Source organism: Hyperolius riggenbachi, chromosome 1, assembly GCF_040937935.1.
Source record: "Hyperolius riggenbachi isolate aHypRig1 chromosome 1, aHypRig1.pri, whole genome shotgun sequence".
In the NCBI taxonomy this organism is placed as follows: Eukaryota; Metazoa; Chordata; class Amphibia; order Anura; family Hyperoliidae; genus Hyperolius; species Hyperolius riggenbachi.
The window spans coordinates 21,969,084-21,982,067 of record NC_090646.1 but is presented as its reverse complement, the minus strand read 5'-3'; the positions used below and the strand labels follow the sequence as shown (position 1 = coordinate 21,982,067).

The following is a 12,984-nucleotide window of genomic DNA, read 5'->3' as shown; positions in this document are numbered from 1 at the left end:
TCTCAGGGTTAATGACACACCCACTCGCCTATAATGCAATGGATAGGTGAAGCTCCCCCCCGACAAAAACGTAAGTCTCCCGAAGCTCTGATTACTCCCGCCTGCGTTGCTGTGGCCCGCCCCCAGATCGGCATCCACAGCCTAATTGGTGGCTGCCAAGCTCAGGGTGGGCTTAATCAACAGGTGTGTCTCGTCAATGAAGGATGCAATTGTCTCGTCAATGAAGGGGCGGAGCATCATCTACCTAATAAATTACAGGTGAGTTATTAACCTCTGAGACCCCCCCCCCCCCCCCCCCCCCCCCCGCCGGCAGCATTTTTTTCATTGGAAGTACTCTGTAAAACAAGAAAAGGATCAGCACTATTGTGCAAATAGCATTTTTTCATATATAAAGATGTCAGCCACCAGATCGCACCCCTCACACTGCAGGTGACAGCAAGCTGAGGCAATACCTCCCTGGAGGGGAATAACATAGAAAAAGGCAGACAAGTATCAATAAATAGCCACACTCACCACTAACAAGCAAGCACACAAACAAGCAAGAGGGTTAAATAAGAATATTCAGCTTATAGCGAGGGCAAACTTTACAGAAACTGGCAAAATGCAGCGGAGTGCCTCCTAATGCTACTCCCACCGGCTGTCTAATGCTTGACAATCCAGCTCTCTCTCTTCAGTTCTGACATGTATTCTTCATTAAAACATTTAAAAAAGTTAAATATTGGAAGGATAAAAGCCTAAAAACAAAATGTAGAAAAGGCTTTTTTAATGACCCTTGCTATACAGAGGTGGGCCAAACGTCTAGAAACCGCACAAGAGGCCACCGTTGAACCACAAGACCCAGCGTGCCAATGCTAGCCGCCCGCAATGACCAAAGACGACACTTTGAAAGCGCCCTACTTCCTCACATACTTCCTGAGACGTCAGCTGAATTCACTGCACTCTGCATGAAAACCACAGGACCTGAAATGTAACATGTTGAAGGAACAACCCTCCTCCATATTGTAAGAATTGTGGAGGGTAATGGGTTTAGCCGCCTTTTGGAGAAAAGAATAAAAATAAAGTGTCAGTAATTCCAAGCAAATAGTCTCAGAGATGCGGTGTGTGAGGGCGTGTCTGGAGGGACAAAGGTGTGAGGGCGTGTCTGGAGGCGTGTCTGGAGGGACAAAGGTGTGAGGGCGTGTCTGGAGGCGTGTCTGGAGGGACAAAGGTGTGAGGGCGTGTCTGGAGGCGTGTCTGGAGGGACAAAGGTGTGAGGGCGTGTCTGGAGGGACAAGGGCGCGTCTGGAGGGACAAGGGCGCGTCTGGAGGGACAAGGGCGCGTCTGGAGGGACAAGGGCGCGTCTGGAGGGACAAGGGCGCGTCTGGAGGGACAAGGGCGCGTCTGGAGGGACAAGGGCGTGAGGAGAGTTGGGGAGGAAACTCAACTCATACTACTAATAGAGTTTTAAGGGGCCCATACACTGGTCGATTTCAGCCATTGATCGATTTATTTGTTGTCGATTTGATCTGACAGGATGGAAAATCTAGATCGATCTGCTGCTGGAAGCAGATCCATGGAGTTGCATTGGATCTAATGGTCCAGTAATGCATTTAGATAGATTGCCAATAGTTTTCATTCTGAAATCTATTGGAAATCTGTTCCTAGTGTGTGGCACACATCAGATAGATTCCTGTCAGATTGGACCTGACAGGCATCTGACAGAAATCTGATGGTCGAATCTGCTGCAAATCTATAAGTGTATGGCCACCTCAAGGGCCCTTTCACACTGAGTCAGTTGCCGTGCAACTGTACAGCGTGGCAGTGTTACCGCGTCGGAACCTATTGCTCCGTACTTGATGTGGAAGTCCCATAGGAATATCATTGCATCACGTTGCCATGTGGAGATATTGTTCATTGCCACGGGCAACAGGCCTGTGGGGGAGGGCCCTTAATCATTCAACCCCTCCCACATCAGGTTATCTTCTGCAAAGCACCAGCTCAACCCTCACTAAACTAGTTCTATTTCTTATAAAGCCAAAAAAAGTGAATGTAGTCACTTTTAGGGGAAGGGAAGAGTATCGGGGGAATTTACCCCAACAGAATGAAATATTTGTCATATTCAGTAATCAGCCTGTGCTGGTTTCTGGCCGTTTATTGATCAGGGCTGGCGGCTGGTTGGCGGGATTCCTCCAGCACCTGTGTGCACAGCCTCCGCTGGAAGCAATCAGCCACGAAACAACACTCAGCAGGCTGGCTGCAGGTCGTTTGCTTTAGTTAATTTATTCTCTATTGCAGGTAAGACGGTGATGAATCCGCCTCTGGGCTGGGAAAAATACACAGCTTGTGCTGCTTCCTGGACAGATCAGCTTCTACAAACAGACGAGTCCTGAAGGTAAACGCACTACTGAAACCAGCAGATCTCACGCCTCGGGAGGGATCTCTGTGTGCAGAGCTAATGCTGCAGCGTTTACTTACCTGCCGGAGATTCCCAAGCCCATTAGCCAAATCTCCTGCTGAAACCAACACAGATTAAAGAGGAACTCCAGCAGCCATATCAGAGGGAGGAAGAGTCAGAGCCAGTGTCAGGTTATTATGGCCGGCTCTGTCCCCTGTGGACAGATCACTGCCAGCTTCCTGTTGGGGCATCTTACGTCTTGTTATGCAGAAGAAGGGCAGATCTGTCCAGGAGAGAGAATACTTTGTAGCAGATCTGGACCAATCAAAACGCTCTGCTTCCCAATTGTGATTAGTGTATTTCCAAGCTACATGCACATCCCATTTGTGGAGAGGCATGTGACCAGTTGGATCATGTGGTTCATCTTTATGAATTAGACTATCCATTATTATTTATGCATTTTTTTTGAAGGGGGGGGGGGGGGGTAGAGGCTGATGACATCACTGCAACAAGCATTTCTTTCTAAATCCATCCCATGTTTACAATTACATATTTTTCAAATCATTTCTATTCTAGACAATCCTCTCGAGTCCCCAACTCGACTGTTCAAAGTTAGAAGGTTACCGACAAGTAATTAAACTTCCCCGCCCCCTACTGCAAGAAAAAGTGCCTTGATCATCATGGAATAAATCCCTAGACATGATTTTGCCAGAATCTATAAAGCAGAGCCAACAAAAAAAATAAAAGTGAATAAAAGCAAATAGCAAAGAGATTTAATAATCTGAAATATATATAAAATGTTTTTTTTTCTTTTTAAAAATTAGATACTATAAAACCATTTAGGGGAGAGGGGGCGGGCTAATATTTCACAACAATGACATGAAGGGGCGATCCCCCGGTGGCAGTAGCTGATTGGCCTCTTGATAGAGGGGTCGTGCAAGGTTCGAAAAGGCCACTGCCAGCCTAAAAAGTGCTAGTGCAACAGTACACATGTTCACAGCCACGCACATACACACCACAACGCTCTGCATCATAGTCAGTCCATCTCGGCAGATATTCCAGCAGAGTATTCTCGGCAGAGTTATGAGCTCCATCCAACGCCACAGAAATTGACGGTCTCCAGAGTCCACTACAGAATTGGATGGGAGATGTCCTTGAAGACCTACAGCAAGTAGACTAAACTTTTAAAGTCTTGACTTTTTTTTTTAGAGTTATGACGACAGGGAAAACAGTAGGTGACCACATATTCAAGTATGCTCCCTCTGACGGAACCAGTCCATGGTAGCAGAACGAAGGTGTGGATTTCGGGTTCTCCTCCTGGAGTGGATTGTAGCAACAGAATCTGTCCTGAGCCTCCACCCTGGTGTAGAAGTGAATGCTACCATGGAGAAAACCATAAAAAAGTCCAGAATCCTGTGTAGGATGTATCGAATAATCCAAGAGTGGTGGAGGAAAACCTCAGTTGATGGATGATCCCAGAAAATGGTCTGTGTGCAGAAACAATGGTCCAGTTTGTTGGTGGAAACCCAGGAACCCACCTTGTATGAACCAATTCCAGAAAAGTCAAGATGGCTCCCCAGGGAACCAGACCTCTATAAGTGCTTTAGACGACTGTACATCTCCCGTTTGCTCCTATCGCCGGCCCAGGTTCTGCTCTTCGACCGATAGAGCTTTAGGTCTTCCTTGAAGTCTTCGTGGTGCATGGAGCGGTAAGCTTGAGGCTCGCAGTGAGTCTGTGGACAAAGTGAGGAGCAAAACGTTAGACATGAATTACAGGTAAGACATCACATGCACAACCTGCACCTTCCCTACTACCAGACATCACCATCAAGGATAATTGGGTTGGTGTTCCATGGCAACATCAGTAACTTAAAGAGACACTGAAGCGAGACTAAATCTCGCTTCAGGTCTTATATATAGCAGGGGCACGTGTGCCCCTGCTAAAACGCCGCTATCCCGCGGCTTAACGGGGGTCCCTTCACCCCCAACCCACCCCCCGCAAACCTGGGTCGGAAAAAGGTCGCTGGAGCTGATCTTCCTGGAGGCAGGGCTAACGGCTGCAGCCCTGCCTCCAGTCGCGTCTATCAGACGCGCATCGCCGCCTCTCCCCCGCCCCTCTCAGTGAAGGAAGACTGAGAGGGGCGGGGGAGAGGCGGAGGTACGCGTCTGACAGACGCGCATGGGGCAGGGCTGCGGCGGTTAGCCCTGCCCCAACCAGGAAGCGCTCCCCCGCTGCTCGGAGGGGGTTTGGGGGGACAGGGACCCCCGTTAAGCCGCGCTATAGCTGCGTTTTAGCAGGGGCACGCATGCCCCTGCTAGCTATGAGGTCTGAAGCGAGATCTATTCTCGCTTCAGACTCTCTTTAAGCCCACCGAAGTGGTCACATGGTTATGCAGGCAATAGACTTGGCCAAACTTCCACATCCAGGCATTGGGTGGAATTTGAGGCCCGTACACAAAAATTTTGAAGCAGTTGCCTAGAACAGTGTTCCTCAACATTATCGTTACATGTAGCATTTACTACATTGCTGCACTGGCCAAGAACCCCCCTACCATGGGTGCCATCATCTCAAGGGTTTGTTGGGAATATTCCCGAAATTGTTTTAGAGGCCCCTACACTCGCTTAACCAGACCGCCCGGCTCTCGTCAGATTTTAGTCTGTTGGATGACAATCAGGCTTGTGTATGCATGGAAAGCAACTAGACAAGCAACTAACAGGCTGTTTGCCCGATCCATCCAGCGGATCAACTCGCGTGCCTGTTGGGCTGATATTATGAAGCCGAACGTGTGCGGAGAAGTCGTTTAAACGACGCAGGTGTCTTGAAGCAGCCATGTTGTGCAGCCAGTCGTTTCAGTTGCAGTATGCGAGTTGCTCGTTTAGATGGTTGGTGCACAGAAAATACAAGTGGTGTAAATGGTTTATCGTGGTGTTGGTCATGCACTTTGTTGGACGTGTGTATGAGCCTTAACCTCCTTAGCGGTATGGACGACTATACACGTCCATCACCGCCGGAGGTCGCCGCTCAAGCCCTGCTGGGCCGATTTTTGTGAAATAAAAAGCAGCACACGCAGCCGGCACTTTGCCAGCCGCGTGTGCTGCCTGATCGCCGCCGCAGCGGCGAAAGAGGGTCCCCCCAGCCGCCGGAGCCCTGCGCAGCCAGAACAAAAGTTCCGGCCAGCGCTAAGGGCTGGATCGGAGGCGGCTGACGTCAGGACGTCGGCTGACGTCCATGACGGCACTCCGCTCGTCGCTATGGCGACGAGGTAAGCAAAACAAGGAAGGCTGCTCATTGCGGCCTTGTTTATTCTGGTCGCCGGAGGCGATCAGAATGATGCTTCCGGAGCGCCCTCTAGTGGGCTTTCATGCAGCCAACTTTCAGTTGGCTGCATGAAACAGTTTTTTTTTTATTTAAAAAAAACCCTCCCGCAGCCGCCCTGGCGATCTTAATAGAACGCCAGGGAGGTTAAAGCTCTTGATATAATGGATTCACTAAGATTTTACTGGGGTAGGGGTGTACCATGTGTTGAGAAACCACCAATGATCCTAGTGTTATTTAATAGCTGAAAGCTGATTGGAGGAACTTCACTGAATGTAACATAATGCATAAAATGACTTCGGCCCAGCGCACACCAAAACCGCTAGCAGATCCTCAAAACACTAGAGGTTTCTGGAGCAGATTTCAGAGCAATTCTAGGCATGTTTAGAGAGGTTTTCTAATCATGCCTAGCGTTTTCTGGAGCGTTTTTGTGCAGCAGATTTCATATATTGTTACAGTAAAAGCTGTTACTGAACAGCTTCTGTAACAAAAACGTCTGGAAAACTGCTCTGATCTAGCGCTTTTCAGTGCTGCAGGGCCCGCGTTTGCGGTTCGCTAAAACCTCAAACCGCTGGTGTGCACCAGCCCATTGAGATAGATTAGCCAAGCGTTTTCACAGGAGGTTTGCGAAACGCTTCAAAAACCGCTCGGTGTGCACTAGGCCTGATTTATATTCAAAAATCTATCACAGACATCTTTATTGCTGGCAGGTGCATCACTGCAGAGACAACACCAGGTCTCCTAGAATGCACTGGGAGAAGGCTTAGGCTGTGACATCACTGGGAGGGCGGGATTAGAGATCAATATATGGATTTAGGAAGGGTTTGTAAAAACTGACCTGGAAGGAAGGGAAAAACTCCTTGTATCCCCCTTTTAAAATGTAAAGCTCGGGATAATGAAGTTTGGGGTATTCGTTACAATTCCTGTCCTGCTGACGGACGTAGCGGCACCTGTGAAGGAAAAGAACAAATATGGTGACAAATCTGCCATCAACACCCTTTCTATAGAACACGAAGATTATACTAAGTGACTTCAACCCATGTATGACCGATACGGTATTACATTCAAATATACAGTGGTGTGAAAAACTATTTGCCCCCTTCCTGATTTCTTATTCTTTTGCATGTTTGTCACACTTAAATGTTTCTGCTCATCAAAAACCATTAACTATTAGTCCAAGATAACATAATTGAACACACAATGCAGTTGTAAATGATGGTTTTTATTATTTAGTGAGAAAAATAACTCAAAACCTACATGGCCCTGTGTGAAAAAGAATTTGCCCCCTGAACCTAATAACTGGTTGGGCCACCCTTAGCAGCAATAACTGCAATCAAGCGTTTGCGATAACTTGCAACGAGTCTTTTACAGCGCTCTGGAGGAATTTTGGCCCACTCATCTTTGCAGAATTGTTGTAATTCAGCTTTGAGGGTTTTCTAGCATAAACCGCCTTTTTAAGGTCATGCCACAACATCCCAATAGGATTCAGGTCAGGACTTTGACTAGGCCACTCCAAAGTCTTGATTTTGTTTTTCTTCAGCCATTCAGAGGTGGATTTGCTGGTGTGTTTTGGGTCATTGTCCTGCTGCAGCACCTAAGATCGCTTCAGCTTGAGTTGACAAACAGATGGCCGGACATTCTCCTTCAGGATTTTTTGGCAGACAGTAGAATTCATGGTTCCATCTATCACAGCAAGCCTTCCAGGTCCTGAAGCAGCAAAACAACCCCAGACCATCACACTACCACCACCATATTTTACTGTTGGTATGATGTTCTTTTGCTGAAATGCTGTGTTACTTCTACGCCAGATGTAACGGGACACGCACCTTCCAAAAAGTTCAACTTTTGTCTCGTCGGTCCACAAGGTATTTTCCCAAAAGTCTTGGCAATCATTGAGATGTTTTTTTTAGCAAAATTGAGACAAGCCTTAATGTTCTTTTTGCTTAAAAGTGGTTTGCACCTTGGATATCTGCCATGCAGGCTGTTTTTGCCCAGGCTCTTTCTTATGGTGGAGTCGTGAACACTGACCTTAATTGAGGCAAGTGAGGCCTGCAGTTCTTTAGATGTCGTCCTGGGGTCTTTTGTGGCCTCTCGGATGAGTTTTCTCTGCGCTCTTGGGGTAATATTGGTCGGCCGGCCACTCCTGGAAAGGTTCATCACTGTTCCATGTTTTGCCATTTGTGGATAATGGCTCTCACTGTGGTTCGCTGGAGTCCCAAAGCTTTAGAAATGGCTTTATAACCTTTACCAGACTGATAGATCTCAATTACAGTACTTTTGTTCTCATTTGTTCCTGAATTTCTTTGGATCTTGGCATGATGTCTAGCTTTTGAGGTGCTTTTGGTCTACTTCTCTATGTCAGATAGCTCCTGTTTAAGTGACTTCTTGATTGAAACAGGTGTGGCAGTAATCGGGCCTGGGGGTGACTACAGAAATTGAACTCAGGTGTGATAAACCACAGTTAAGTTATTATTTAACAAGGGGGGCAATCACTTTTTCACACAGGGCCATGTAGATTTGGAGGTTTTTTTTCTCACTAAATAAAAACCATCATTTAAAACTGCATTTTGTGTTCAATTATGTTATCTTTGACTAATAGTTAACGGTTTTTGGTGAGCAAAAACATTTAAGTGTGACAAACATGCAAAAGAATAAGAAATCAGGAAGGGGGCAAATAGTTTTTCACACCACTGTATTTTACTGCCAGTCAGATTAGTGCAGGTGGTGCAAAAATCAGTTGTTACAGCTTTGTGCAACTCACTGCTTGGAATGGTCAATGCAAATATTATGGCAATCTCCTAATAAATGGCCAATAAAATGCAGCCACTGGTAGGTTTTTAAAAGGAACCCGAGGTGCGAGACCTGTGAAAGCTGCCATATGTATTTCCTTTTAAACAATACCAGTTGCCTGGCAGTCCTGATGATCTTTCTGGTCAGTAGTGTAAAAGCACACACCTGAAACAAGCATGCAGCTATTCTTGTCAGATGTCAGATTTGTTATATACATCTGATCTGCTGCATGCCTGTTCAGTGTTTATGGCTTAAAGGAAAGGTTCAGGGACCCCCCCCCCAAAAAAAAATAAATTTCCAAATCCTTACCTGGGGCTTCCTCCAGCCCGTGGCAGGCAGGAGGTGCCCTCGGCGCCACTCCGCAGGCTCTCGGTGGCCGACCCGACAAGGCCCACGGCCAGGTCGGGCTTCTTCTGCGCTCCATTATGCGTGTCACGCCGGCGCGCTGATGTCATCGGACGTCCTCCGGGCTGTACTGCGCAGGCTCAGTAGTTCTGAGCCTGCGCAGTACAGCCCAGAGGACGTCCGATGACGTCAGCGCGCCGGCGTGACACGCATAATGGAGTGCAGAAGAGGCCCGACCTGGCCAGGTCGGTTCGGCCACCGGGAGCCAGCGGAGCGGCGCCGAGGGCACCTCCTGCCTGCCACGGGCTGGAGGAAGCCCCAGGTAAGTGGATTTCGATTTATTTTTTTATTTTTTTTAAGTGTCCCTGAACCTTCCCTTTAAAGTATTAGAGGCAGAGAGTCAGCAGGACAGCCAGGCAATCTGCATTGTTTAAAATGAAACAAACATATCAGCCTCCACATCCCTCTCACCTCAGGTTCCCTTCAAGGGGAACTAAACTCAGAACAGGACATGAAGTTTTTAATTTGGTTTCACAATGCAGGGAGCACTGAAAGGGTTAACCTCAGTGATTACTATACAGGGATGCTCACAAGTTCAAATGACATTCGAATAGGGTTATTCAAATTTCATCCTGCTAATTGCAGCATCCGCTTTGCTTGTCCCTCGGCGCCTCCCACGCTGCATTTCAATCCGGCGGTCATGTAATTACAAACACTTCCTCCTTCCGGGTTGAAGGAGGAAGTGTATAGTCGCTTGACGCCGGATTGGAGCGCAGCGTGGGAGGTGCCGAGGGTCGAGCGAAGCTGACAGCTGATGGGTAAGACTAACCCCTCCCCCCTCGGCCACCCACACAGGTGCTGCAATTAGCAGGATGAAATTCGATTAACCCTATTTGAATTTGTGAGCATCCCTGTTACTATATGAAGAGCTGCCTAGGCAGAGCTAATTAGACACTGATCTGGCTAAGGAAACCGAGAACACAGAGCAGTGAACTTCTTCAGCAACTAATGTGGAATAAAGACTATTCATTGGCTAGCATTCATAAAGCATTCCCGCATGCGGAAATGCAGAAAACAGCTGACTTTACAGAGCACTTAGCAAAATGTCAATTCATAAAGGCTGTTTCCGCATGAAAAGCCGACATTCCCGAGCAGAGTGATAAATTACCGCCTTGTGCGCTGATGATCTTAAAATGTCACTAAATGTCAATTCATAAAGATTAACACAAGCGGTGTGAGGACGGGGAATACCGCTCCCTTGGAAGTAGCGATAAGCATGCGGAATACATTTAAGCGAATGGGACACACCTCCCAAGCAGCAGCAGCAGAGAGAGCAGCGCACGGAGGGACTCAGGTAGCTCCTCTGTTTCCGCAAGCCTACCGCCAGCCTAGTTCGGGAAATCACCGCACTGCTATCGCAACTGGCAACATTTTTATGAATGACTACCCAGAAGTCTAAAATACTGAAAGTGGTATTTTCCCGCACGGATTTGTTACCGACCACCCTTTTATGAATGATAGCCTATGTGTGTTGTGCTAGAGTTCAGGTCAACCAACTTACATGCGGGGTCCTCTCTCCGAGGAATATTCACAGTGAAATATTACGATGACTCTTTTATCTTCTGACGATGGAACAAATGGCTTCTTCATCAGGAAGTCCTCTATGTCCTGCTCTAAAGGTAAATTCACCGCCCCCTAGAGGTGGAGGGAAAAAAAAATCTATTACAGGAGAATCTTTTCGGCTGGTATACTATAGGCCCAGCATTACCAAGACTAGGTGTAGTCCCCGACCTCTGTACAGCCCACCTCCACTCACCTTAATGTGTCCGCCGTCATATTCATACGGGTAGCGGCAATCCACGATTAGACAGCGATCAATGCGGTCCTGGAACTTGCCTTGCAGCACCTCGTTCATCTGATAAAATTAAAGCGATGTTATAAAATACGTTCTGTACTTTTCTCACTGTCACATAGCGATGTATGGTTTTGGGATAGACACTCACCATGTCTGGCGTAATATACTTGAGATCCTCGTGTCTTCCACCCACAGTCTTTAACAGGCAAGTCTGTAAAATGTAAAGAAAGGGATGAGCACATACATATGTCACTGGCTGGCTCATAAAAAGTTCTATTTCAGATACAAATGTTTTCCTACATCTGCACAGTAACGAGATGTAAAATAACTGGACAGGAAGCCAGACACCCGCAACTTCCTGTATCACAGACAGCCACTGCCAATAGGCTACAATCTCCTCAGAGATTCAGTCTGTGCCCCGCCTCCTCGCTGTCTGAACTGATTCCAGAGTCTGAATCTCTCCTGGTCATGTGATCAGCATTTCCCAATAGGGTTTTTAGCCACAGAAACCTCTCAGTTATAAGAACATTCAGGCTACTAACCAGTTCGATGGTATTCTTTGATCTGGGCTGTAAAAGTATTCTAGCAGTTGCCATCGGACGAAAGAATGGCTGGGCTCGGGGTGATTTTTGTTAATGCAGGTGTAGAAATGATAAAAAAAAAAGTCCACCAAAATTAAAACTGATAACACAGCCGATTTTAGACAAATTATCACACTCCAGGGTGAAGCACTAGCAGTGCATTGCTCTGACCTGATCACTTCTAGAGGAGCGAAGGCAGAAAATTGGTGTCAAAAAACAGCTGCCACCATCAGGCAAGGATTCAGCTGGGGGATGATTACTAACAACATGAATGAGAATGGAAGCCACTGTGTGGCAGAGTTGCAGGAGGCGTTGTGTACTCCCAGAGGGAAAGGCTGATGCAGTAGCTATGCGACAGGTTCAGTATAATCACTACTTCTAATACCAGTGCAGAGGCGGTACTCAGAGGAGCATGCACCGCCCACATTCCAGGCCCACCAATCAGACGCAGCTCTCGTTTTCTCACCTTTGTAGAGTCGCCAATCAGGTCTCTCTGGTCACAATCCAGGATCTGCTCCACGGTGGTCAGACATAAGGACTTCGACCGTCCTAACTTCATTTTCTGCAACAGAAAGAAAAATCCACATTTACATCTCTTGTTCCCAATCAGCTGCTTAGATTTATACTAAAACACTACAAGCTAAACAACCTGAGATGAGAGGGATACGGAGGCCAACATATTAGTTTTTTTTAAACAATGCATATTGCCTGGCTGTCCTGTTGGTTTTCTGCCTCCATTGACCCCCAACAAGCATGCAGCAGATCAGATGTTCTCTCTGAAGCCTCATTAGATTAGCCACATGCTTGTTTCAGGTGTGTGATTCAGACACTACTGCAGCCAAAGAGATCAGCAGGACGCCAGGCAACCGGTATTGTTTAACAGGAAATAAATATGGCAGCCTCCATATTCTCTGTCATATTAACATCTGATCGCACATACCGGCTCAAAGACAGACTCCTCCTCCTCGCTGGTCGGGATGATGCTCTTTGACCTCTTTGTTTTCACTGGAGTGTCGTCATCGTCCGGCCGGTCCAGGCGCTTCAGGATTGGCCGGATGACGGTGCTCGGCATGGAGGGCGACCGGAACAGACGGCGGCACTTTCTGCCCATGACGAGCTCCTGTGGTGGAGGAAGACAGGAAGTGTTATACACAGGTCATGTGACATTCACCAGGGCTACAAGCAAAACCAAACCACACTGTACTGAGAGAGATGTGGAGGCTGCCATATTTGTTCCCTTCTAAACCATGTCAGTTACCAGACAGTCAAAAAAAAAAAAAAAAAAAAAAGAAAGAAAGGTGTAAAGTGCATTGAGGCTCAGGCACAAAGCTGCCAGGCAGAGGTAAAGGGGTAGAGGCAGGAATTGGTGTCGGTAAAGGGGAGAGAGGACACTCACACTATCGTTGAGATCTTCCTTCTTTAGCGGAGCGGTGAGCAGGTTCGCCATGCCCGACGGGAGAATCGGTTCCTCCTGAAACAGAGAAGATGACACAGCATGAGTTACATGTAGTGGGTTTAATTACATCCTTCATATAACAGAGCTTATATAAGCAAACTACATTATCATCTTCATTTATAAAAAGTGCCAACATATTCCAACGCGCTGCACTTGCAGAGGGCCCAACTTCAGGCTCAAGACATGCTAAATGTCATTCTGCCTTCTTAAAACAGCTGTAAGTGAGCAACTGTGGTTTCCCACAATGCACCGCTTCCGAATATGCA

General features: G+C 47.3%; 1 protein-coding gene across 1 annotated transcript in view; it reads right to left on the bottom strand.

Moving 5' to 3' along the window:
• Window positions 1-308: 308 nt before the first annotated feature.
• Window positions 309-12,984, bottom strand: part of CDC25B (cell division cycle 25B) — a 33,303-nt gene continuing 20,627 nt past the window's right edge. Inside the window, exons 8-15 of the mRNA XM_068274088.1 lie at window positions 12,659-12,733; window positions 12,203-12,382; window positions 11,729-11,824; window positions 10,830-10,892; window positions 10,643-10,741; window positions 10,388-10,521; window positions 6,530-6,641; window positions 309-4,108 (exon numbers count right to left, since the gene is read on the bottom strand). Coding sequence (XP_068130189.1) covers window positions 3,968-4,108; window positions 6,530-6,641; window positions 10,388-10,521; window positions 10,643-10,741; window positions 10,830-10,892; window positions 11,729-11,824; window positions 12,203-12,382; window positions 12,659-12,733 — 900 coding nt within the window. The 3' untranslated portion in view covers window positions 309-3,967. The remainder of the gene's footprint in view (window positions 4,109-6,529; window positions 6,642-10,387; window positions 10,522-10,642; window positions 10,742-10,829; window positions 10,893-11,728; window positions 11,825-12,202; window positions 12,383-12,658; window positions 12,734-12,984) is intronic.